Consider the following 24,724-nt stretch of genomic DNA (forward strand, 5'->3'; position numbering starts at 1 on the left):
CAGACCTGTAGAATGTTCCAAGTGCCCTGAATTGGCCAAAGTCCCAGCACCCCACGCAGTCATGTGGCTAGATTTGTTTGCCAGGCCCCTTGGTTTCCACGCAGGACATTTCAGCCAATCACATCCCGGGCTGGACTCCCACACCTGGCTAGCGAAAGTAGAAGCAGAGTTTTAGAATTCCACTCGGTGGTGTGACTCGGTGGTGTGGAGCGGATCCTGAAATTCTGTTCCGCCGGAGAACAGATCATTAACCCCAGCTCATAGTTAGATAATGGGCCACATTATGAGTTTGGTGATACTCTGGCGGTAAATCTGCCTCATATACCAATTCCTCCACTTGGCCCAGTGGACTTTCCATGGGATTAGGGGTACTGGAAGGACAGTGTAATACCCATTTTAATGGCCCGATAGGACTCCATGGGGATTTTGGAGAATTTCCCATAGCCAGTAATTATACTGTGGTAATTTTTCTGCCTATTTACCTTAAAGTAGAGGATTTACCTCCAGCATGATATTGGTGGTAAGACCTCCACTTCAAGGTCAAACTCAGAATTCAGCGGTTTTGGTAAAAACGGGAGCAATTCTGTTAGCACCAAAACACGTGGCGGTAACAGAATTACTGCCCCTTTGTTTAATTCACTGCCAAACTCATGAGGCACAAACTCTTTTTACTGTGACCCCCATACTCCTAATGATGCCTTTAAAGGGAGGGCAGGTTCCCCTTATCGACAACTAAGGCGCGATTTCAACACAAACAGATGAACCGTTAAGTAACACCAGTCAAAAAAGAGTAACGTCGGGGAATGTCAATCTGAAGTTAATAAAACTAAAAGAAACCGTGACAATAATTGGCTTAAATATGTCAGAATCTACGAAAACGCCTGCAAGCCACATGAACATTTTCAAAATGTCCCTCTTGGCAAGCGGGCTACATATTTGCACCAGCGTGTTATTCTCTGGAGATTAAGTTTCGATTGCGTAACTTCCTGTGTCATATGAGGAACGGGAATGCAAATACTTAATCTTTTCAGTATGAACTTGCCTGAGATTTGTGTCTCTTAGATTCTCCAAAACAATCTCATTTGCAAGGGCCATGGTTGCCTAAAACTTTACAAAATAAATTAGCTCCTGATATTTCGTGATATTACCTCACAAAGGGGTCTTAGAACGGGAGAACATGACCGGCCTGCGTTTGGAAGTTTAGAATATCAGGAACACCAGAAATATGTGGCTTGTTACGACGGTTCCAGGGCTCCCTCACAGAAAAAAAGAGAGCAGTGCATATATTGCCTTTTTACTGAAAAGATTCATGAAAGGTTCACTTGGATCTCCATTTACACAGCATCCAACGCCTCTGTCTGTATATGGCGGTAAAGATAAAACATGTGGTATTTAAAATACTACTGCTTTTTTTAACCCCTACCTAATTCTGAGGGTTTTTTTGCTACACATTACTATTGCTGCATGGGGGGGAACAAACATTTATCCCATGCAATTTGTCTTTGTACCCCCAGCAGTGAATGCCCCATGCAAACCCAAATCATAATGAGGTGGTGTTTCAAAAATAAGCAGTATTAAAAATACCACATGTGCTTACCGTTCCCACCATAATCATAGTGAAGCTTTCATGAGGAAAGTTGCATGACTTTAGCAGGTTTGGAAAAAAAACCTTCGAGTCATCTTCGACTCCACTCTCTCCTTCTCCTCTCAAATCTCTGACATCTCTAAAAAGTCTAAATATAATCTACACCTCCTCAGAGGTACTCTACCTTTTCTCACTTTCCCCCAGCAGCTCACTGTCTCCAGAGCCTTGCTTCTCTTTAGGCTGGACTATTGCAACAGCCTCTTCCTCATCCTCCCTTCTTCTGCCCTGCGCCCTCTGCAGCTCATCCAGAACAGAACGGTTAGATTTATCCTTGGCCTCAAGCCCAGGGACCGCATCTCGCTGGCGCTGAAATCCCTTCATTGTCTCACTGTGGCTGCAAGGATCAAGTTCAAGACCCTCTGCATTGTCCACAAGGCTTTTTGGCCCCTGGTGCTGTACCTCACGAACCCTCCGCTCATCTACCTCCAACCTTCTTGCGAACGAGCCGGTTCTCCAAGCAGAGATTTGGAAGGAGATCCTTATTCTCTTTAGGTGCCTCCTTCTGGAACAGCCTCCTTGCTACCCTCAGTCTTGAGCCTGACCTTCTTAAGATCCCGAAACTCCTCAAGGCCTTCCTCTTCTCCTCTTCCTTCTCTCTCCTCTACCCGGCTAACCTAGCGCTCTGCTCTCTCCATCTCTTCCTCCTCTTCCTTACAGCTTGATGACTGGCTGCCTAGCATACCTCAGAGCCTCCCCGGTCCCGGGCAACCCCGCCAGTCCTCTCTCGCACTTGCCTCAGCGCCCTACAACTACCCAACTTCACTGCACTTAGAAATAACGCAAGAGAGTGTCTCTCTCTGCACTTACCCCAGTCTCCGCTGACTGGGTGAACTGGACCTCCCTCTCCTTGTGACCGTCTATGCACTTGCATGATCCAAATGCAACGTGCCTGAAGATCGTCTGCCTGCTCTCCCTTGTCTTCTCCCCTTAATCGCACTTGGTAAAACTGCAGAATCGCTGTCAGGCCAATTTGCTGTGTCTCAACTGTTAAATCTATTTTACGCACTTACTCTGCCTGTGCAGACTACATCTCAGAATTTCAAGGGCTCTGAGAGACTGTTTGTTTTTTCCCCATTTTCCCACCGTCCTTGAGCGTTTTGAAACACTTCCTGTGTCTAGTTGCTATATAAATAAACAAAACAATCAAAGGGAAACCCCAAAGTTCAAGCCATAAGCCATTGCATGGTACCTATGTGGCTGTCACCCTTTTTAAATATAAGAACTGTTACTGCACCACGCCATGACGAAGAAGACTGGTGGTTTTTATTGACCAAGTTAAACAATGTTAGTAACACAGGTGTCCAGAGGGCAGGTTCGGCTTTAAATAAGTCAATGGCAATACCATTTTTAGATTCCCACATCTCTTTCTATTTCTGTCACTTTTTTTTCCTTTTATCAGGGCCTTTTACTCAGTTCTCCTAAGGTTGACCAGATTATTTTATATCGAAGCTATCACCTTTATTAGCGGTTAAGAGTGCAGTTCACTGTCGAACCAACCCCTGGGCCTTTTCAGAAGTGAAGCCCAAGGAAGGTTCTGTTGATGGCAGAAATAAAGTTGTATGGCTTGGATCAGGCTTCCATAAAGTATAAGTTCTTGTGGGTTGTTCAGTACATCGTCATTCATAAATTTGGATATCATAGGATCAACTTTTGCATGGATGTCTACCCCCAACTCTTGGCAGTCAATTGACTTCAATTTCAGATTACAACCAGTAATTGATCTAATTGCCCCCAGTCCATTTCAATGCATCCGTTTTCTTTGTATGTGATAGCTCAAAGTGATTGCCAAAGCATTATGGTCACTTTCGGGCGATCCACAACAGATATAGCTTTAAGCATCTGCCTGTGCGCAATACTAATCAGGCAGTAGTCAATATGACTACTGGCAGACAGAGTCCTGAAGTTGGTTGGGCCGGGATATTCCCTGAAATATGGTTATTTAGTGCTCTACGCACTCTTGTTGCCAACTTTAGGGCATGCTCATATCAATTTCTTGTCTGTACCAAGGCCCTAGGAATGCCTCGTCCTCATCCTCTAAGGCGTTCGCCATATAGCAACACAGCTCCATTTGGGCATTGAGGTCCCCCACTACCAGAACAGTCTCTGTCCTAACTCCATTTCCTGTGGTGGATAAGACATCTAAACAATAAGATGGAGAGATAATTGCAACCGCTGCAGAAGTGCAGCCACAAGATTGAAAATACACATCAAATAAGAATAGCTGTAAGCCATCAGAAAAACAGTTTCTGCAGTTATTAATCAGGACGCCTACTTTGAATTACTTCTACTATGATGTTAAGATCAATCTTCATCCATTTCGAGAGGCCTTCTTTTGATCTCCCTCATTGCCCCTTCATAGCCGTGACAGTGTAAACAGGAAATCCTTGCTTAGTGGGAATGCCACCTTCCCAGGGTTCCTGAAGAGTGATAATGTGAAAGGTATCCAAAAATAGTTGCCATTCTTCGTATGTGAGCTTGGCTTGAATTCCAGCGATATTTCATCAAAGGAGCCTTAAAGGGGTAGTAGTTCCCATCTGTGTTACAGGAATGACCCAGGGAGACAGTGGATCCCGCAGGGGGAAACCCTGTCATCCATTGCCAGAGGAACCTTCTACTGTGGAGCTACTATTTGCATTAGGGTTAACCATTGCTTCTTGAACATAGAGGCTTGTTTTACGGCCATGGGTGGGGGACAAAGCCTCAGGCTGATTACTTCTTATCTGTATCGAGGAGTTAACTGGAGTGAGACTCCTAAAATCTAGAATAGTTAATATATCTGCAATTTTACTTGGAAGTACACTTTCAATATTATCAAACCTATGGCTTTCCCCACCTTCTATTGGGGTAGCTTTTAGAATATGCCTGAGCCAATGACTACCTTTATCCACCAGGGAATACTTTGTTTCAGTAGTGCCCCTAATAGGTTTTGGGGTACCTGCCAGATAAATTCTGCCTTGTCCATTGTACATCATACCTGACATTTTGGCGATAAGTTCTTTGTGCACCTAAGAGGCCTTAACAAGATTGCTTTAAGGGCACAGAACGAATACATCCCATGTTATTCCTTGACTTAGAGTATAGTGGGTGTTGTGTTTTCTGGGCCTGCCTTTCAATCACATTCAGCAATGGTTCTAAAGCTTTCCCTGAATAATTTCAGGCTAAATGATTTGCTTGTGGGCAAGGGATCATCTGGTTCCAGCACAGGCCCCATTGGACCACCCCATTCCCTACCCTTAGATTGGGGCCATGAGGTTCTATTAGCTTCCTTAGCCCCAGTACAAGTCGGTGAATCTGTGCTGTTCCCAGTTGTGGTCATAGCTTCCAGCTTTTTCCCCAGGTTGGACACCACTTGCGGTAAGGAACTAAATTTAAGTCAATCACTTCCTTTCTCAGCAGGAGTCAGTCAGGTCACCCTTTATGGCCAACTACTTCTAAAGTACATTGTTTTCTAGAGCCCTGACTTATGATTCAGAAATAAAAAGTTTCCAAGTGGAAGAAAAATCAGGATGTAAATCTCTAGGCTGTTGGGTTGGGTTGTCCCTAAAGGACTGAGTTTTCAGCAAGAAATTCAAATGTGTTAGAGCAGGGGATGAACAGCACAAAGGTCCTACCCTCTCCTGGCGTTAATTGCCCCTGAGTTCTCAAGACATTTCCACCATCAACAGATTTAGGCAGAGCCCCCTGTTCCTTTGCTGGATGGTCCAGCTGGGCCTGTAAAAGTGGTAAGGATTCCCTACCATTGTTTCCCATGGCAATCTGCTATGGTACAATAGCATATAGCTGCTGGCAATGCAGGTGGATAAGACATTTTAATTTAATTTAGATGGAAATATGGTCTGAATGCCAGAAGCCATATCCTTATCTATCCTATGTCCATTACTGTGTATAGGAGGGCTTTTGTGTGTAAGCTGTTTTTTTCAACTTCTTTTATAAGGTATAGATGAAGTGTCTTCATCTAATTCATTATTACCCAAACCTTCTACGGGGACCTCTAATTCATTAATTAATAAATAAGCATAAACTATTGGTGCCATTAAGTTGGGGCCACTTTCTGCTCTTCCTCAGATGTGGCCTTCCTTTTTGACATATCGGTTTCCAAGTGATATTCTGTAGTGCTACTATAAAGTGCCATAGAAAAAGTGCTTAAGTAGGAGGGCAATCACTAAAGTGCAAATGCAAATTGTCGGAAACAAAATAACTAATGGTATAAAAGAAATACAACATACCACTATAATTATATGATATAAAATCATGCTGTAAGTGGGGCAGACGCCCTAAAAAATGATCTAAAAAATATGGGATATGTAGAAAAAGATTTGTTTAAATTAAAAAGAAGGTCGGAACCACCTGATTGTTGGTAATTATCCAATTCCGCCTATTTCAAGTGTCTTGAAGTTGTTAAAACAAACAAGTAGTTAATACAAGCAGGATCCCAGAAGTACTTAACAAATTCAGACAACATATTAGGTAAAAACCTGTAGGAAAGATCAAGCTAGCAAAACAAGCACGAGCAATCCTACTCGCAGCTCCTTATTGTGTTTCAGACAGTGTAAACGCTGTTAGAGGAAGGCCAGATTGGCTTAAGCAGCTGCATTAGTCCGTCGTCTCCCCTCCTTCTCACCTTGCTCCTGTATAATATGCCAAATGTTCTTTAGGGCTTTTCAACCCAGCGTGAGTTTGCATGAGAGAGTGTGCAATACAAACAGCTCCTTATTAGTCCACTGGTGGTGTTTTGAGCTATCAGAGGAACACCCAATAGGCTTAAGGGGCAGCCTTAGTCAGTGGTCGAAGTGAACGAAAAGAAGTAGTGGAGCTATGTCCCTACTGGCCTGCCCCCGCTCACTGCAAACCGCATTTCCGCGCCACCTCCCACACACAATACAAACCCCCAAACAAATGTGCCTGCTGTTTAATGGAACGTTCAGTGCAGTGCATTGAAAGTGGAAGTTTCAAGTGCCTCCTACACTTTTATTTTACAACAAAACCATTCTGGAACGGTTTCTTTTTAAAATTAAATTATAGGAACTGTAAAGCTTAATTAAAAAAAGTAGAGGAGCACCGCTCCCGACCGCTCCCGCTCACTTCGACCACTGGCCTTAGTCCGCCCCGCCCTTGCTTCTGCAAAAAAAGCTGCAGTCACCTCAACAAGCTTCAGGCCGTCCAAGGTAAGCCCCAGTTTGATGTTATCCAAAGTCAATCAAGTTGATAAAATAGGCACCAAAAGGTCATTCTCGTTAATTTTCTTTGCTGAGAATCATACTATCCATAGAGAGGGAGTCCAACGACCAGAACAATACAGGAGAGCAGTTTGTCTTTCTGCTTACTGGGAATAGAACTACTTTGTTCCGTTGGGGCGCTCACCGCCAACCATGCCAAACAACCCAACAGTGTGACTTGAGTGCTGACTTTGGCCTGGCGCTGAAAACATCGGCGTGGCCTCTAGGACCCGGCATGCAGTGGCTCCAGCCCTCAGTGCTCAGCCTCACATCGCGACTTGAGCACCGACCTTGGCGCCAACTCCTCTGTTTGTTCCATTTCACGTGATTTACTGGTTATAAATCAATATTTTCGTTGCAGCACTTCTACTGGGTTCAGCCCTTGGCTTTGCTGCTGACCCCTTATGAAATCTGTCATGGGGGTTGTCTCCCTGGACAACCATGTTTCTGGGTATCCACTAGATTACACCCTTTGCCTATTTCTGAGAGCTGTTCGAGGCGGCCTGATCATGGCTCTCTTAGAGGGGCCTGTTCCTCACTTCACTCCTATTGTTTACATAAGTTTGCCTCCTGGTCCTGTGGGGTAACTCTTTGTGTATTTTTCACTCAGGCATTATTCTGTGTGTAGTCCTATGAGGCAGCCCGCCCAAAGTCTTAGCAGCTCATCTATTTCAGTGGATCATCGGAGAAACGGGAATGGGGGCTACTTGCTGGATTTCCTCGAGATCTCTGACATGGATCACCCTTCCTCTGCACTTCTTTCGTAGGCCTTCCCCTTGGGTCAGCTTTCCTACCTTGCCTCCATGTGCCCCTCGTCCGTATTACAGAGTAGTATTGCAGTGAAAATTACTTTGGCCCCTCCTCGTTCGTTTATGTGCCTTCAGCATGCAGGCCTGATTACCTTGGGCTAATTTGCAGCTTTGCGGCTGGACCTGCTGTTCCTCCATGTGGGTGTGTCTTTTCTGTTGAACTTCGGTAGCACCAGGGTCCCAGGTCCTCAGCCCCCCACTCGCTTCCTACTCATGAGAAAATCTTGAAAACAAGTACTTTGAAATCATTGTTGTGGACTGCCACTCATAGAACCACATTGAGGCAAATAGCACAGCTGCAGCATACCCCAAATACATCATCCCCCTGCCCGCATCAACACCTTCTCCAGTGGGCTTTCCATCATTTTGCTTGCCTACCAAACCTCTTTGTCGCCACCAGAACCGCCACTGCCCAACCAGAGACTGGAACCTTCACAGTTGATCTTTAAATGTGAAAGTTACAAAAATGTCACCATCAGAGGTCAGAACATACCAGGTTTACCAGACCACGAGTGCCGATCTACAGCCTTGAGTGGGCCCTATTGTTAACAATAGGGGACCTCAATACCTTCAACTCTCTCTTCCTAAATATCTTCCTTCTCAAGCTCTTTGCTAATCTGCCTCCAACTCCCTCAGGGTCAGTTGCTTCTCCAAGCAACAAGTTGGTTGTAGATCTCTTTCTTGGGCTGGGGCCTCCCTCTGGAACAGCCTCCCTGCCTCCCTGAAACGGGAGGAGAACCATCTCCGGTCCCGGAAGCACCTCAAAACCTTCCTCTTTGGTTCTGCTTTCTCTCCTGCTCTCCCCTTCTGAACTCCTGGCTGAAACTGCACTGGCCACCTGGCTATCCTCTGATCTCAGGCCCAGGTCCCCTCCCCCACCAGTTGCACCCCTGCACTGCCTCCCTGGCATCCCCTGCACTTGTTTTCTGTATCCGTACAGCCCCCACCAGCACTTGACTCCTCATGTCAGCACTTACCCTTGCACTTGCCGCCAGCTGGCCGCTTCCCCTGCACTTGCATGATCTCAATGTCACCTGGCCTAGTAAGATCGTTGTCTCTGTCTTCCCTCTGTTCCCCCTCCCTTGCCTCATCGCGTCTTGAAACACCTGTGGATAGGCACATTATAAATGCCATATCATATAATTTGGACTATACTTAACATTTGTGGTACCACAGCATCCATAACAGCATCCCACCAGCTAATCAGAAGCCGTCCATCTCGCCCAATCATTCCTGAGAGATACTAAGTGCCAATTGATCAAATAAAATGTTTGCCCTAGTCCTAGCATTGGTGAGAACTTTGCCCCAAGACATGAATGCATTAAAATAATGTTTTTTGCACTAGGTCATTTTTTTAGATCTAAGCAATGATTATATAAGATGGCCCATAATATCTAATCCAGAAAATGGTAAGTACTTCAGTGAAGGTTATTGACAGTGTCTATATAATCACACTGAACAACTAAAAACATGATTTTACGCCCTGCTAAAATGTAAGCACATTTGATGGATAGGACATTATCTGACCCAGCGTGTGAATGTATTTTCTGGTGAGTTTGGGATTGTGGGTCAGTTTTGTGGGTTTGCCCTTCTTTTATGTACCAATGCACCCGAGCAGATTGTCCTCCATATCCGCACGTATTATCTCCAGCGCCTTGCCTGCTCATGGCAGTGTATCCCCGTATTACAATGTATACAAGTCCAGTGCATTCTCTGCTGGTATAGGTCCTCGCTCTACAGCAAACAATCTCTCTGTATATATTTCCTGACTCCAAAAACCGCTTATATGTCTGTTAAAAAATGCAAATGTACACAGGACTGAGCATGGCACATGGTGGGCATCTCAAGAATTCTAAACAACAATACTGATTTCCCGGTGAGCGCCCTGCATGTTCCAGTTCTTCCGGGGCACAGCACTGCTTGATCCATTCCTTTCTCGTGGTGCTGCCCCACCCAGATCACTCGGGCAGCAACTTTTGATACTCTGCGTTTAAAGTAGCTAAAATAAAATCATGTGTGAACCGCGTGTGTGAATGTAATGCAGCGTGTCCGTGTGTATATGCATATGAGAGAAAGAGAGAGAGTGGGCCTCATTACGACCCGGGCGGTAAGCGATTACCGGTTCCGGTAAGGGCACCGGTGCCGGTAATCCCTTACCGCCCTATTCCGAGGTCCCTTTGCAGGTCCTCCCTTAATGCCTGGTTTTACCAGGCGTTAAGGACAGGACCCGCAAAGGGACTTTGGAGCTAAAAACGGTACCGCAATTAGCGGGACTGTTATTAGCGCCTTCCCCATTCCCATTATGCCCTATGGGGCAAAAATGGGAATGGGGAAGGGCCATGGTGAATGGGGAATTACCGCCCCCGCCAACCTTGGAATGGTGCGGTAATAGCTACATTCACCAGGGCGGAGTCAGTATGGGTTTGGAGGCAGCCATGGTGCTAATAGCGCCATGGTTACCTCCAAACTCGTAATGACCCCCACTGTGTGTGTTTGTTTTACCATCCTTGTGGGGACTTGGGCATGATAACATGCACACGCTGTGGGGATTTGATTTCACTGTGGGAACCTGAACCCAAGTCCCCACACAGTAATGTCATCCAAATTATGTAAAATTATTTTAAAAACTTCAGTGCCAATTTTCAGAGCATTTAAAAAATATACCTTATGACATGCGCACAACTAGGGATGCGTGCAGCATCATCAAAGTGACCAAACACCTGAAATTAGATGTCCTGCAGGGTTTAACCATTCCATTGAAGACTTAATGAGGCCAGTCTGGCAAATTACCCTCATTATGAGTTTGGCGTTAATTCCACTGAACTACTGCCAAATGGAATTACGGTTAACTACCACTTGACCTGTGGATTTACCACAGGACTACAAGTGATAGTAGGCGGTGTAAGTCCCAATTTCTTGGAGTCCATAAGACTGCATGGGGATTTCGGCAGAATAACCACAGGGGGTAATTTCACCAGCAATAATTCCACCGATTTTGCTGAATGCTGGAGGTAAATCCTTCACTTCAAGGCCAAACTCAGGATTTGGTGAAGTGGTAACAGTAGGGGTTCATCCCGTTACCATCACTTTTTTGCCAATCTGCCAAACTCAGAACAAGGCCCTTTGTCCACAGTCAACTGAATTCAGGACCAGCACCTAGAAAGTAAGTGCTAAAGATTAGGAACTGTATCTATTCAGTTGAAGAAGCAATCAACCAGACAGCCGACAACAGGATATGTATATGGTGAGCCAAGTCAAAGTCCAAAGTTCAAACCCTGAGACTGTTCCTTGGGGAGCTAGTGCAGGTGAAACCCCATTTACTATTAATTATGAATGCATGACATAAGCACTGAACAGAATTTCTGATGACACGAACACCGGACCTGGTTGAAGCACTGCATTTATCAATTTCTAATCTATGTGCATAAACCATAATTCTGCATACAGTAAAACCAAGTGCAAATGCTGGCTTATATTATGATGGGAACAGTACCATGGCAAGTGATAAAAAGTGGCAGTGTTTTTGGCATATTGCGGCCACAGCTGCCAGCATCATAAAAGCAGCATAGAGGGGCAATAGCGCTAACACTGACATATGTATTGTGAGTGCACTTCATGAAAGTGAATAATTACAGGGGAAATGCTGACATATATTGTGGGCGCACCTTCATGAACATGGAATAAAGTGGCAATGCCAGCATATATTGTTGGCACACCACCAGAATACTGAACATGATATACACTGGCATGAAAACACAGACTGAGATGAAAAGTAATCTCTATGCCCCTGGGATGTTCTAGCTATTCTGTGATTAAAAGCATTTAATTGTCAACACTATTCTATCGCTCAAATCTTCTAATTATAAAGGAGACCTGCCCAACTGATAAAGGATGCAGCCAGAGACTTGGCCCCCTTTATCTCCAAACTCATTAATGCTTCATTCTCCACAGGCTCTATACCAAGTAATCTCAAAGAATCTTGGGTATTACCTTTGCTTAAAAAACAGACGCTAGACCCTGCCATATCCACTAATTACCGTCCTATTACCACTGTGCTCTTTCTTCTGAAAATTATAGACAAAATGGCTTACTCACAAATTCAGAAATATCTGGAATCTTACCACTTGCTAGGTGCTCATCAGTCCGGTTTTCGACCTCAGCATGGAACTGAAACAGCTTTAATTGATTTAAAGGCCCAAATTGACGAGCTCAGGGACATGGGTAAATCAGCTTTACTCCTCCTCTTGAACCTATCAGCTGCATTTGACCTTGTGGATCACAAGGTCCTTTGCAACCACCTGGACTCGGCTGCTCATTTCTCTGAAGAAGCTATGGAGTGGATTCAATCCTTTCTTAATAATAGGACGTTGAGAGTCTTCTCCCCTACAGTGGCTGCAGACCCTATCCCTATCACTTGTGGATTGCGCCAGGGATCTTGTGTCTCTCCCACGCTATACAACATTTTCACAAATCCCTTTTTTCGATGATCTGGACAATCTTTGTGTCACCTACACTAATTATGCAGATGAAACACAGATTCTCCTACCATTTACTGGTGATTATGACAAGGATTTGGCCTTGGTGAACAGTGTGTATCTCATCATCCAGGCATGGCTGGCCACCCATTTACTATGCCTGAATGATGATAAGACAGAGATTATTATCTTGGGCACCTCCTCCACTCTCAAAAAATTGGGACCCAGGTATTCCACCTTCAATATAAACAACAACCTTATCACTGCCGCCAATGAGGTGAAAACTTTAGGTGTCTATCTGGATTCTACCCTCACCTTTAATAAGCCGGTCAATATGATGGCCTCCGCCACTGCATATACCTGCAAATTAATCAGAGCAGGTAAACCCTTCCTATCCAAAAGCAGTTGCATTACCCTGGCTATAGCTCGTTCTGTCAAAGTTGGATTACTGTAATGCTCTTTACATTGGAGCCAACAAGCTATTATCAAGAGAATCCAGCTTCTTCAAAATAATGCTCTGAGAGCACCACTTGGAATTTCTAGGAGAGACCACATCTCCAAAACTAGAATATCTAACAATTGGCTCTCAACTCGTGAAAAAATCCAGTTAAAAGTTGCTTTACTTGCATATAAATGTCTTAACAATACCGCACCTTGCTATCTCTCAGAGAGACTAACCAAAATCGCTCTGACCAGACCTACCAGATCATCCAGTACCAACAGCCTTCTATTCCCAAGATTCAAACCCTCCAGAGTTGGGGGACGTAACTTTCAGGTCAAAGCGGCTCTACTTTGGAACTCACTACCCTCTCCTTTGCGAGTGGATCAATCATACCCTAAATTCCATCAGAACCTCATTACATGGCTCAAAGACCCAGACAAGTAACTGCCTTGCCCTTGGCTTACCCAAGACTTACTAATTGGCTTACCCATGACTGATGAATTCTATACCTTCCCCTCTGGACCTTGTTGTATATATGTACATGATCTGCTTTGCTGTGTAACTAAGATGTAATTTGTCTGGGATTATGATGATGTGGACCATTTTGTATTTATGTACATAATTTGCTTTGTTGTGTAACCAAGATGTAATCTGCATGTGATTATGATGATGTGTAACTAAGCTGTAAGTTATTTTATGCCATGTGCCCTGATACCCAAGGGTCTGGAGCACAATACAAGTAATAAAACAAACAAACAAACAGGACGAATAAACTGAGCAATACAAAATGCAGTCTTTTATTGCCCATATGTCCTGTGCTTGTTACAGGCCAGTTGGTACTCAAAACACTCGGTTATAGTTCCATGAATGCTTTCTGCATGCATGTAATTTGTACAAAGGTACTTCAGGCAAATTGTGAAAATAGGTGCTATTGTATTGCAGGCATCAGAATGGCTCAGAGCTATTTAGGTCGTGGTTAGCCAAACACCATCAGGTTCCCTGGCCAACTGGCGCCATGCAACAGTTGGCCAGGGAACCTATGTGACATTAAGATGTGTGTTTAGGAATACATACAAAGGAACAGAAGGAGACGTCTACAGTACATTTAAAGCATTTAAAGCATAACGGAACATGTATAATGGACAAATACATGGACATTAGATGTACAGCATACTATGTACTAGCTTCACCCCAGAGATAGTTCATGCTTGCGAGCTGATGCCTGATATCCAAGAGCGTCTTTTTGCTCCCGGCCATTGAATCTTTACTTCTAACCCTAGTGTTGTAATAGCATGGGTCAACCAATAACCATAAACCTAGTGTTATGGGAGGTGCACTGTGATGATGTCATGTTAGTGTGTATTGCATTAAAGGTACTTTGTACTGTTCATTTGGCCTTGAATGGGTTTGATGAAAGAAAGGTTCTCTGCACCACACTCGTGCACTGGCATAGCTCAGGTATGGGATGGGGAATGATAGATACTTTTTGCTATAGTGGTGATATTGGATGGTCCCGGATGATGGTTCAGTTAGGGCGATCCTCTGGTATGCATAAATGATTGGATGGCACAGAGAGGGTGTCATGAGAAGTACTCCTTGGTCAATGGTCCAAGAGTAACATATAAACACTTCAAGGGCTAGTTCAAACTTTAAAAGGCAGGACAGTTCTCCCAGATTTTTTTTTGTCAACATTTTCATTGGCAACTCAAATATAATCTAACAATATAATAAAGCTTCTGTGCTACACCTTTCCACCGTCAGACCATTTCACCCTCCTCCCCAACCCTAAAACACATGTGCAAAAATATGGAATTCCCACTCTCAGTGAAACAGAAATAGGGATATTTTGGTGACACCAACTTGTAGTGGTCTCTAGCATAGGGCATTTATTCATGTTCCAAGAGGCAGTTTAATTTATGTTAAGTTGTCTTGTACCGCGCACCGTTACCTACAACTTTTGGTGTGAGCTACATATACTGTCATATTTACTGCCCCACAAACAGTGTATCATCTAAGTAGGCAGTCTCCTCCACTCAACTAAGAGTTCTCTGTAGGTTATGCACCTGCCGCTGAGATCTATGTGACATTGAGGGCCTAGGCTTAAATCCTCACAAGCAAGCTCAGTGGTTTCATGTGCCTGCTGAAAAGATCTATCCAGCTTCTAGAAAGGTCAGACCTTCCCGCTCTGAAAGCCTGTTATGCTGAGATCCAAATAATGCTAATCTGTCGCAGTTTATTACGCTGTCCCACTCAACTCAGGTAGTCCCTTTCCCCCCCAATCAAGTTAGCGCACAACAAATCACTATTATTTTGATTCAGTTTGGTAAGGCCTCCAACCCATCTCCCACCCAACCCCAACAAATACCCAGTGCCACAATGGACTAAGAACCAGGCCATTGTGTAGTAAGAATATAGTTTTATTAATTTATTTAAACCAATTTTGACACAGACTAACATCATCCACCATGTTGTGGCAACACAAGAACAACAATGACATCTGTAATGGCACCAACACAGAGCTAATACTAAGATATGCAGTCACAATTTCCCACAGCTTTCTTTTCAAATCACTCACCAATACAGAAAAAGTAAACTTCAAGGCACACATTGATTTCTGATTTGGTTAGAATAGTTTTTCTCTCAGCAACCCCCACCCTCCAAAAATCAATTAGACCTGACACAATGGGAAAATCTTGTTCGGTTCTGATAGAAAAATGTACTCTTTGGAACAGAGATTCAGGGGAAAAATCATTTTGCACTTATTTCTACAGATGCAATATAAGGGAAAGAAAAACAATCAGAAAATGTGTTTTGCCACACCTAAAAAGAACAGGCACGGTTTTGTGGTTTGGGTCAGAGCAACCTGCACACTCACTTGTAAACAGGGTTTTGGGGAGTAATTCTTTTGGATTCAGGACCTCCCCTTTCTGTACTGAAGTCAGGGGGTTTCTTACAAATGGTCAATCAAATCTTTATGTCTATACCGACCCCAAACACACTAGGAGAAGCTTGTTAGTTTTCAATGCTAACAAAACACATCCCGTGATTTCTATAGGGGAATTGATTTACTTTAATTAAATATGCTAAGGATCTACACAGACAAACAGGGTATTTTGTTATGGGGAAATAACTAGAACAATACTTGACAAATGCAGGGCCTACACAGTCTATGGCTTTGGGATAGTTTTACTTACAGGAGAGGCCTTGTAGTGGGCATCAGGGAACAGCAGGGCACCTCTGGGATAGCAACAGTGTCAGTCAAGGATAGTCCCCTCTGGCTTCTCCAATGGGTCCAAGTCAGCTTCTATGTATGTCTCCTGGTCCCTGTCTCCAATGCAAGATTTGGAGCCTCTCTGCTTGGGTGTTTCTCGCAAGAGTTCAGCAGCAGGTTACCTCCCGGAATAAAGTGAAAAAACTCAGTTCTGATGCAAACGGGTCTACTTATAGGGCAAAAGACATCACAAACTTGTCATGATTACCGTGGAAGGGATTGGTTGGTTCTCAGCACCCACCTCCCACCTGTGTGCTAATAAGACAAGGAGTTGAGGGGTGTGAGTTACAGTGGCGTAACACAAAATGTGGGGGCCCCCCTGTGAGCCATGCTGAGGGGGCCCCCCCAACTCGGCAACAAATCACGGGTCATGCTACACTGTGAGCAGGCCTAGATTATCACGTTTGCACAATACGCATGAACGTGCTGCTGAAGGGGTGTGCCGCACACTGTACTAGGAGAAAGATCTAAATATGTGTTTTAATGCCATATACAGCACACTTTCTGAGAATAATCGTTTAAAAAGCCAGAGTGTTTGCAATTGTTTTGTAGGGAAATACCAATCCAATACAAATCCATCACATGCAAGTCACCAACAGTGCACAGGAACATTAATGCTTTGCTATTAAAAATGCCATGCCACATTGAAAACATGTCCCACTGGCTGCACAATGTAGACCAGTGTAGACCAGTGTAGACAGGTTATAACATTACAGTAAAGCATGCCAGGCCACATTTAGACATACCTAGACTGGTTGCACAAAAATGCCAGTCGAAGCAATAACACTCATCAAGAAGAGAGCACATATTGAAGCCCAGGTCTCTGCGGCCTCTAACAACACGGCCAAACTCTTTCAAATCTGCAAGGAACTGGTCAATCCTGTTGCGGTCTCCACCTCTCCTGTTCCCTCCCGGCCCTCTGTATGGCTCTGGCCTCTCACTTCTCTGCTAAAACTATCTCCTCTTCCTCCCACTCTTCCTCTCTCGGCCCCCCTTTGTCCATCTCTACCTCTCCTCCTCCTTTCTCCTCTTTCTCTCTGAAAACACGTGACAAGGTTTCTAGACAAGTCCAATCCATGAAAGTGTCCAAACAGGTGCTCCCGTGCTCCTCCAGAACCATCAAGGACCATATTGACACCCTTGCTGCACCTTGGCCGATTTCTGTAATCACTCTTTTCACCACTGGAACGTTCCCCCCTCCCCTTAAGCACTCCCTTGTGCACCCACTCCTCAAGAAGCCATCTGCCGATCTACCTCTGCAGCAAACTTTCGCCCAATCTCCATCACCCCTTTCCTGGGCAAACTCTTGGAAAAAAGCTGGCCATCTCCCAACGCACCCTCCACAATAAATCTGTTGGTTGTGTCCATGACCATCAGTCTGGTTTCAGAGCTGCCAGAGGCACAGAAACCTCTCTACTGAACACCAGGGAAGATCTGCTCTCTTACCTTGATTCCAGCATTTCTTCTGTCCTATTCCTCCTTGATCTTTCCTCTACTTTCGACGCAGTTAACCACACCATCGTTATCAATCGACTACGTGAGAACCTGGGCATCATGGATCAGGCCCTGGAGTGTCTGACCTCCTTCCTCTTGGACTGCTCCTCCCAGGTCCAACTTGGTCCGTTTCTCTCCGCCACCTTTCTCTCTACCTGCGGCATTCCCCAGGGCTCTATCCCCTCACCCAGGTTTTTCAACCTCTACTTGGCCCCTTTGGCCCACCTGATCTCTACCTTCTCCTCTAACTTTCAGTGTTATGCAGATGGCACACAGCTTTCCTTCAGGCTCCTCTCATCTCTTGCTCATTTCTGACTGTCTATCCGTGATTCAGGATTGGTTCACCTCCAACGAGATCTACCTTAGTGCCACTAAGATGGAGATCCTTCTCATTGGGGCCTGCTTTCCCTCTCTCACTCTAGCCGCCCACCTTGGGCCCTCTTCCTTCGCCTTCCTGCGAGACAAAAACCTTTTGTGTCATCTTCGACTCCACTCTCTCTTTCTCTGCTCGCATCTCGGATGTCACCAAGAAGTGCCACTACATACCAGCTGCTCCTCCTCAAAGTGACTCTTCCCTTTCTCACTTTCCCCTAGAAGCTCACTGTCTCCAGAGCCCTGTTTTTCTCTAGGCTTGGCTACTACCACAGCCTCTTTCTCAAGCTGCCTTCCTCTACTCTCCGGCCTCTGCAACTAATCCAGAACAGGACAGCAAGACTTATCCTTGGCCACATGCCCAGGGATCATATCTCTACAGCTCTGAAATCTCTCCTGGGGCTCCTGGCCGTTGCATGAATCAAGTTCAAGACCCTTTGCATTGTCCACAAGGCTTTCTGGGGTCGGGCCCACACTACATCCTACGCTCTCTTCCAAAATACCTTTTTTCTCGAGCCCTTCCCCGGCTACCTCCAACTCTCTAAGGGCTAAATGCTTCTTCAGACAGAGAGTGGGGGGTAGATCCCTCTCCTCTGCAGATGCCTCCCTCTGGAATGGCCTCCCTGCCCCTCTCAAACTTTAGTGGACCACCTGATGTTCGGGAAGCAGCTCAAAACTTTCCTCTTCTCCTCTGCTTTCGCTCTCTCCTTCCCCTGCTGACCTACCTGACCTACCTGTCTGCCGTACCGGCTGGTTGCTTGGCTACCCTCAGAGTCTCACTGAGTCCAGGCTCTTTCTTGATCAGTCAACCTTGCACTGCCTCCGGCCTACCACGCACTTAGGAACTGTAACCCTACAGTCCCTTGTTCTTTTTGCATAACCCAGAGCCGCACTGTCCTGGCTGCACTTACTCAGCGCATTACAGCCCTGTTTTCCCCTCCCTTCTTCCTTGTACTTCCTCCCTCCCTTTCCCCTTGCATTTCTCATTCTCGCACTTGCACAATTGAATGACACAAGGCCTAGTAAGATCATTTGTGTTGTCCACCCTCTATCTTCACTCCATTGCTTCTCGGCCAAGAAACACTTGTGTACAGGCGTGTTATAATAGACTTATATCATATAATTTTATCACAGATGCTCAAAAAAATATACAATGCTGCAGTAAGCAATGGATAGACTGGCAGCACCCAAATGCCAATCTAGCCAGATAATTACACTTAGCAGGACTGCTTTATCAGAAATGTGCAGTTAAACAAAAGTCATACCAAACTGAGGAATAACTAGACTGGCTGCACCAAAATGCCTCTATAGCCACTAATACCACATATCATGCCTGCTTAGCCTGGACATGGACACCCATTATGATTTATGGCACAATCCCACTGCCCACACATCCCCTCTCCCTTCCATACCCTACCCGCACCTCCAAAATCAGCTCTTTGGCTCAGAATTACCTTCACGTCCCTCTTCCTTGTCCCAGAGCTTATGTTTGAGGCTCCTTGACTCATAGGTAAGTATTGGGATGAGGAAGGGTGGGATTAGAAGTAATGAAGATAGAGGTAGCTAAATCAGGCATTACCTCCATGTACCTCTACCTCATTCCAGTGCTTGTGTATGAGGCATAGTGCCTCAGGCATAGTGCCTCATACACAAGTACTGCCTCATACACAAGTACAGGGACAAGGAAGAATTGGGCTAGGAGTAATTACGATTACCAATAAGTAATTAAGGCATTAAACACAAGTAGGGGCTTAACAATATTCAGTAGACTGGGCTGCAGCACTCACCCCCAGACATTTTGGGCTATGTTGACTCAACATGGCTGACCTTCAGAACAGTTGCCGGACAGAACAGGACACAGATGTTAAACGGCACCTGGGTTTCGCTCTTAACAAGTGCCCAGCAGTTACTAACGTAAAGCATTTCACTGTTAGTACCTGCATTCAAATGCCACATTTTTTAGGCAATTGAAATTGTGATTTGTATTTAGTACTTGCATGCCAGGGGAGTGATTGGAAGGGTAGAGAGGGAACAGGAGACACGTCATTCTCACAGCAGTTCATCAGTGGGTGCTTTCACACTTAAAGGACAGAGATAACTGCTTGTAACATTGAAGCTGCAATAGAATAGTCTCATTAAAATGCGTAAAGAAGTTATATGCCCCCACACAAATAAGTTTGCCTCCCCACCACCCGTGAAGTTAGCGCCTTTCCTAACATTTGAAACTATCAGCCCCCCAAAAATGTGAAATATCAGCCCCCCAAATGTAGGTTCTGTTGGGCCCCTGAACACAAGCACAAACACCATTCACCATGTACACACATGCAAACCCAGCCATCCTTACAGTTAAGTGTGCAAGCTTTCACCATACAGGCACACCCAGGCAGCCATCCATACATTTAAGTGTGCACCTTTTCACCGTACAAGCACACACGCACTCCCATTCACCCATAATTTTGTGTGCACCCTTTCACAATACACTCACACAGGCAGCCACCTCCACATTTAAGTGTACACCCTTTCAAAGTACACTCACACGCACACATCATGGGGTTGAGAGGAGCCCTATTACTTTAAAAAGTATCGGCACCTGTGAGCAGAGCATGTCGGATACACGGGCACCACCGGCACCATTCTGAATGGTGCCCGTGCATCCGAGCTCCCCATTCCCATTGAACTCTATGGTGATCAAATGGGAATGGGGAGCATTTTTTTCCCGCGCCCGCGAATGGCAATTACCAGGTCCGGCGGGGCCATAAACACCCGGTAATTGCCCATTCAAGGGTGCTGGAAAAAGTACAAGTTTGATGGCAGCCTGCCGGTTTTACCGGCAAGGCTCCTGCCAAACTTGGAATGAGGCTGATTGTTTCTTTTTTAAATCACTCTGACTTCATAAAGAAATTATTTCTGTTGAGGACCGAACCATAACGGAAATCATTTCTTTATGAAGGCAGAGTGACTTCAAAAATAAACAATTTCTTTTTGAAGTCATAGGGCTCCCTCACCCCATGACTTGGAGGCCTTTGGCCTGGGGTCTTCCATGTCATGGGGTAGGGCGAGCCCTCGGACTTCAAAAAGAAAGGTTCTTTTTGTAGTCACTCTGTCTTCATAAATACATTATTTCTCTTCCATAATTTCTTTATGAAGGCAAAGTGATTATAAAAAGAAATAAAAAAATAATAATTTTGAAAAATAAATAATCTTTTTTTTCCAAGTTGGGGCAGTGGGGCCCTCCCAGGACATGTGCTAGCGGGGCTCCCCGCACCGCGGGGGATGCGGGGGCTCCTGTTAAACCAGTGGTGAGTTAGGAAAGCTGGGGGAGGAGAAAGCTTTTTCATCCCAAACTGACATGTTGGTTTGGCATGTTTAAACTCTGAAAATCTATCAACATGGCATTCACCCTAATTTTTCAAATCTTTACATGTATAGATATATCTTTAAGAACTACATTTTAAGGCAAATCAGATGATGCTAATCTGAAGTCGGCACACCCTTCCTGTGCAGAGATACAGTTTTTCTTTGTTTACTTAGGAGCCGCGTCAGTGAAAAATATGACCCTTCATAGTTCCCATGTTAATGTTATCCTTCACCCTCACACCAACTTTCAAATCTTTCGGAATCATGGGAAGGCCCAATTCAAATTTTCCTTACTAACTTCTGTTATGTTTATCACACAAAAAACATTTTGGCATGGTTGAAAGGGGATTACTGTCACCTTTAATAAAAGTCTGGAATGAGCATTGTGGCATATGCATTTTCTATGAATTAAACCCCAGCCTCACTGGAGCTCACTCTAGACCCAACCTTTTTTTCTCTAGTTTCATTTACCCTTAAACATGTGACCAGCCAGATGCTGGCTCATGTTTATCATAGCCTATCCCTCCTTGGCCTACCAATGCTCCTGGCTATAGCTTTAATGCACATTTTATGGGAATTGTGACCTCATTGTCACTTCTGCTAAAAAAAACAACAAAAAAACAGGCAGGGCTTTATCTATTTACACCATGATTTCCATCATTGGCAGTGTATTTATTTGTATTTTTAAGCAATGGACCTGATTGATTGTTGACCACCAGACCTCCCTCTTCGGGACAAGCAGAGGAAAGGTCTTTGAGATTAAAGTTTCCTTTCAGTATAAATGCCAAGCTGCATGTACAATTCTGCAAGAAATGGCTTTTAACTCCGACACAATGCATTTTACATGAAGCATTTTATAAGGCATCCCAGGCCTTATATCCATGTGTAACACATTTATTTAATCTCACAGTTGCAAAAGACAAGTATCACTTCTGAATTGTCCATACACAGGGCCGTTATATGAGAAATCCATGTTCACCTTGAAACCCAGTGTGCGCTTCTACTGCATACTGTCATTCGGTATGAGGGAAAGGAAGTTATTTTATTTCTTATAATTGCAATAACCTTGGTTTCACTTGAGATTCCATGATCACAATCTAATATTACATTGAAGATAATGTACACGCTGCTATCTGTCTCTTTAAGTATAACGTGTAGCTTTCCATGGATTTAGTAAAACAGCATTTTCAGCCAAGTCTTTCTCTTTCTTTGCTGAAATGCATTGCACCTATCTTCGCACTATTGAACTTCCAAGCACACAGATGTGGCAGGATGGAGGGTTTAAACAAAGATAACAGCAATGTGCCAGGGCACTTTCACAGCTGCCAGCAATGTGTAATTCCACAGTTGTATACTTATGTCATGAAAGCTTAGTGGAAGAGCATGTGTTCTAGCTCCCTGTGCAATGTAAAGTGGTCTTCTTTTTTTCTCATTACTGGGCTCATTCTGTTTCAGATTTTTGATCTAGCCCAGCCTGAGTATTATCCTCTAAAGTTGTTTTGAAAGGATGATTAAGGGGTTGTTTTTCCTTCTTTGGACAGCCTCAGGTTTCAAGATAGCTTCAAGTGTGGGATTATCTTTGCAGGCACTTGTGACCTAAAACCCAGGATGCCCTCAGCACCATGCCAAAATCGTGGCAAGGATCCTCAGCTGCATTTTGAGCCAACATTGAGACGCATAGCAGGCATACTCTAATCAGAATAATACCCTAGATGCTTGAGCGTAGATCTATTGCATTGGTGGCACCGTTTTAGTATTTTAATTTTCTTCATGTGTTTTGTGGCTGTGATTTCATTTGGGTTCTTTTGCACTGCATACCTATCTGGCAGGCATAAAGGCGCAAAGAGACAGTCTGCACCCGTGAAGGGGGAGGGTTAACAGGCAAGGCTCTCGAACTGGAGATACTTCATGTTCCTTCTCAGCGTGATCATCATCATTTCAGTATTCATGTATGTTAAAAATGGGAACAAATGTGAATGAAATGCAAATTTGAGTTTTTTGCTCCATGTTTGTCAATTGCTGGACTGCCAATCTGAAAATTCAAACAGAATTTGATAGGGCGCTTTGTGTTTGGAATCTGGTGAAACAGTCCACTCACCAGATCTCTAAGCATTCCTGTTTTGTCTGTCTTACTCATCCGTGGGACTGAATGCAATCATAGACGTGCCTGTCTTCATTTTGGTCCTGGCTCATTCATCCACCAGCCCAGTGTTAGGTGCTCTGGCACATAATAACCAATGTGCTCTTGGTTTCCCACAGGATCTGTCTTACAAAGATCGCCACTGGCATGAAACCTGCTTCCATTGCTTCCAATGCGAACGTTCACTCGTCGACAAACCGTTTGCTGCGAAGGAGGAGCACCTGCTCTGCACCGAATGCTACTCCAATGAGTATTCTTCAAAATGCAATGAGTGTAAGAAGACTATCATGCCAGGTGAGGATATGCCCAGCCATTGTGTTGAAGCATTTTGGTATATAATCTGTGTCTATGCTCAAAGAAAAGGTACTATTTTAAAAGCAGGATGACCATGAATTTAATATTCTATACTATTGCTAGAAAAAAGCCTGAATAATAAAATGTAAAACATAAGTAAAGAACTTAGATTTGACAGGGCTAGAGACCCTTTACACATTTTGTGGTTAACTAATGATAATTAGCATGCTGTAGCAGTTATTGACCACAGCGCAGATTGCTTGAGGCCTATTTGATTGTTCTGCTCCGCCAACTTTTCCATCTCTACTACTACCCCTAAGAATGCTTTCAGCCGACCAATCATTGCTTTTGTAGTGGCATCCCCAACCTGCACAGTGCTAGCAGCATTGTGCTTCAAGAATGGAAAGACCCTGAGTATCTGGCCTAAGATGTACCCCTTAGAGGATTTTGACACATTGAAAGTGCACTCACTGTGCCCTTGCTTCACTAGTGGACCCTCTATGTTATGTTATCCTGTTCTTATAAAGTGCAACCGTCACCCAAAGGCATCTTGCCGCTAGAGGAGGACAAAAACCACAGAATGCCGAGAAGAGTCACAGAAGATACTTAGAAAAGGAATGTTTTGACGGCAAAGCACAAGATGATGTGCAATAGAGCGGATAGACAATGGAAGAGTATTCCAAAGGATGGAAGGAGGGAAGCTGAAACGGAAAAGCGCAGCTGCCCGGTCTAGTGCGAGGAAACCGAGGAACCTGGATACATAGGGCATTTGCAAAGTGGAGATATCTGACCGAGGCATACGTGTGGAATTTATCCTGAAGAAATTCTGCACTGTGACCATAGTGGACAATACAGAGGGTCTTAAATTCAATTCTACCAGCCACAGGCAGCCAACGTAGTCCAGGTAGAATAGGGGAGATGTGTGCCCGATATGAAGAGTCAGAGACCGCTCTAGTAGCAAAGCTCTGGAGAACTTGAAGCCAGTGGAGCAAGTACACCGGCTGTGCAAGATAGAGGGAATTGCAATGGTCAAGATGACCAAAAACCGCAGAGGTAACAACAGGCACACTGAGATATGGGGGGGTGTAAGAAGGAGAGAACCTTACGCAAGACCTTAAGTTTAAAGTGACTAGTCCGACAGACCGAGCTGATTTGAGCCTCCATTGACAGAGAGGCCATGATCTTAACTGCCAAATCTTTCACAGTGGA

General features: G+C 44.6%; 1 protein-coding gene across 4 annotated transcripts in view; it reads left to right on the forward strand.

The window, feature by feature from the left end:
* Positions 1 to 24,724, forward strand: part of FHL2 (four and a half LIM domains 2) — a 477,249-nt gene that overhangs the window by 366,307 nt on the left and 86,218 nt on the right. For all 4 annotated transcript variants that reach the window (XM_069636912.1, XM_069636913.1, XM_069636911.1 and 1 more), the window contains one exon: positions 23,341 to 23,515. In XM_069636912.1, coding sequence (XP_069493013.1) covers positions 23,341 to 23,515 — 175 coding nt within the window. The remainder of the gene's footprint in view (positions 1 to 23,340; positions 23,516 to 24,724) is intronic.

Source organism: Ambystoma mexicanum, chromosome 7p, assembly GCF_040938575.1.
Source record: "Ambystoma mexicanum isolate Mex_15411 chromosome 7p, UKY_AmexF1_1, whole genome shotgun sequence".
In the NCBI taxonomy this organism is placed as follows: Eukaryota; Metazoa; Chordata; class Amphibia; order Caudata; family Ambystomatidae; genus Ambystoma; species Ambystoma mexicanum.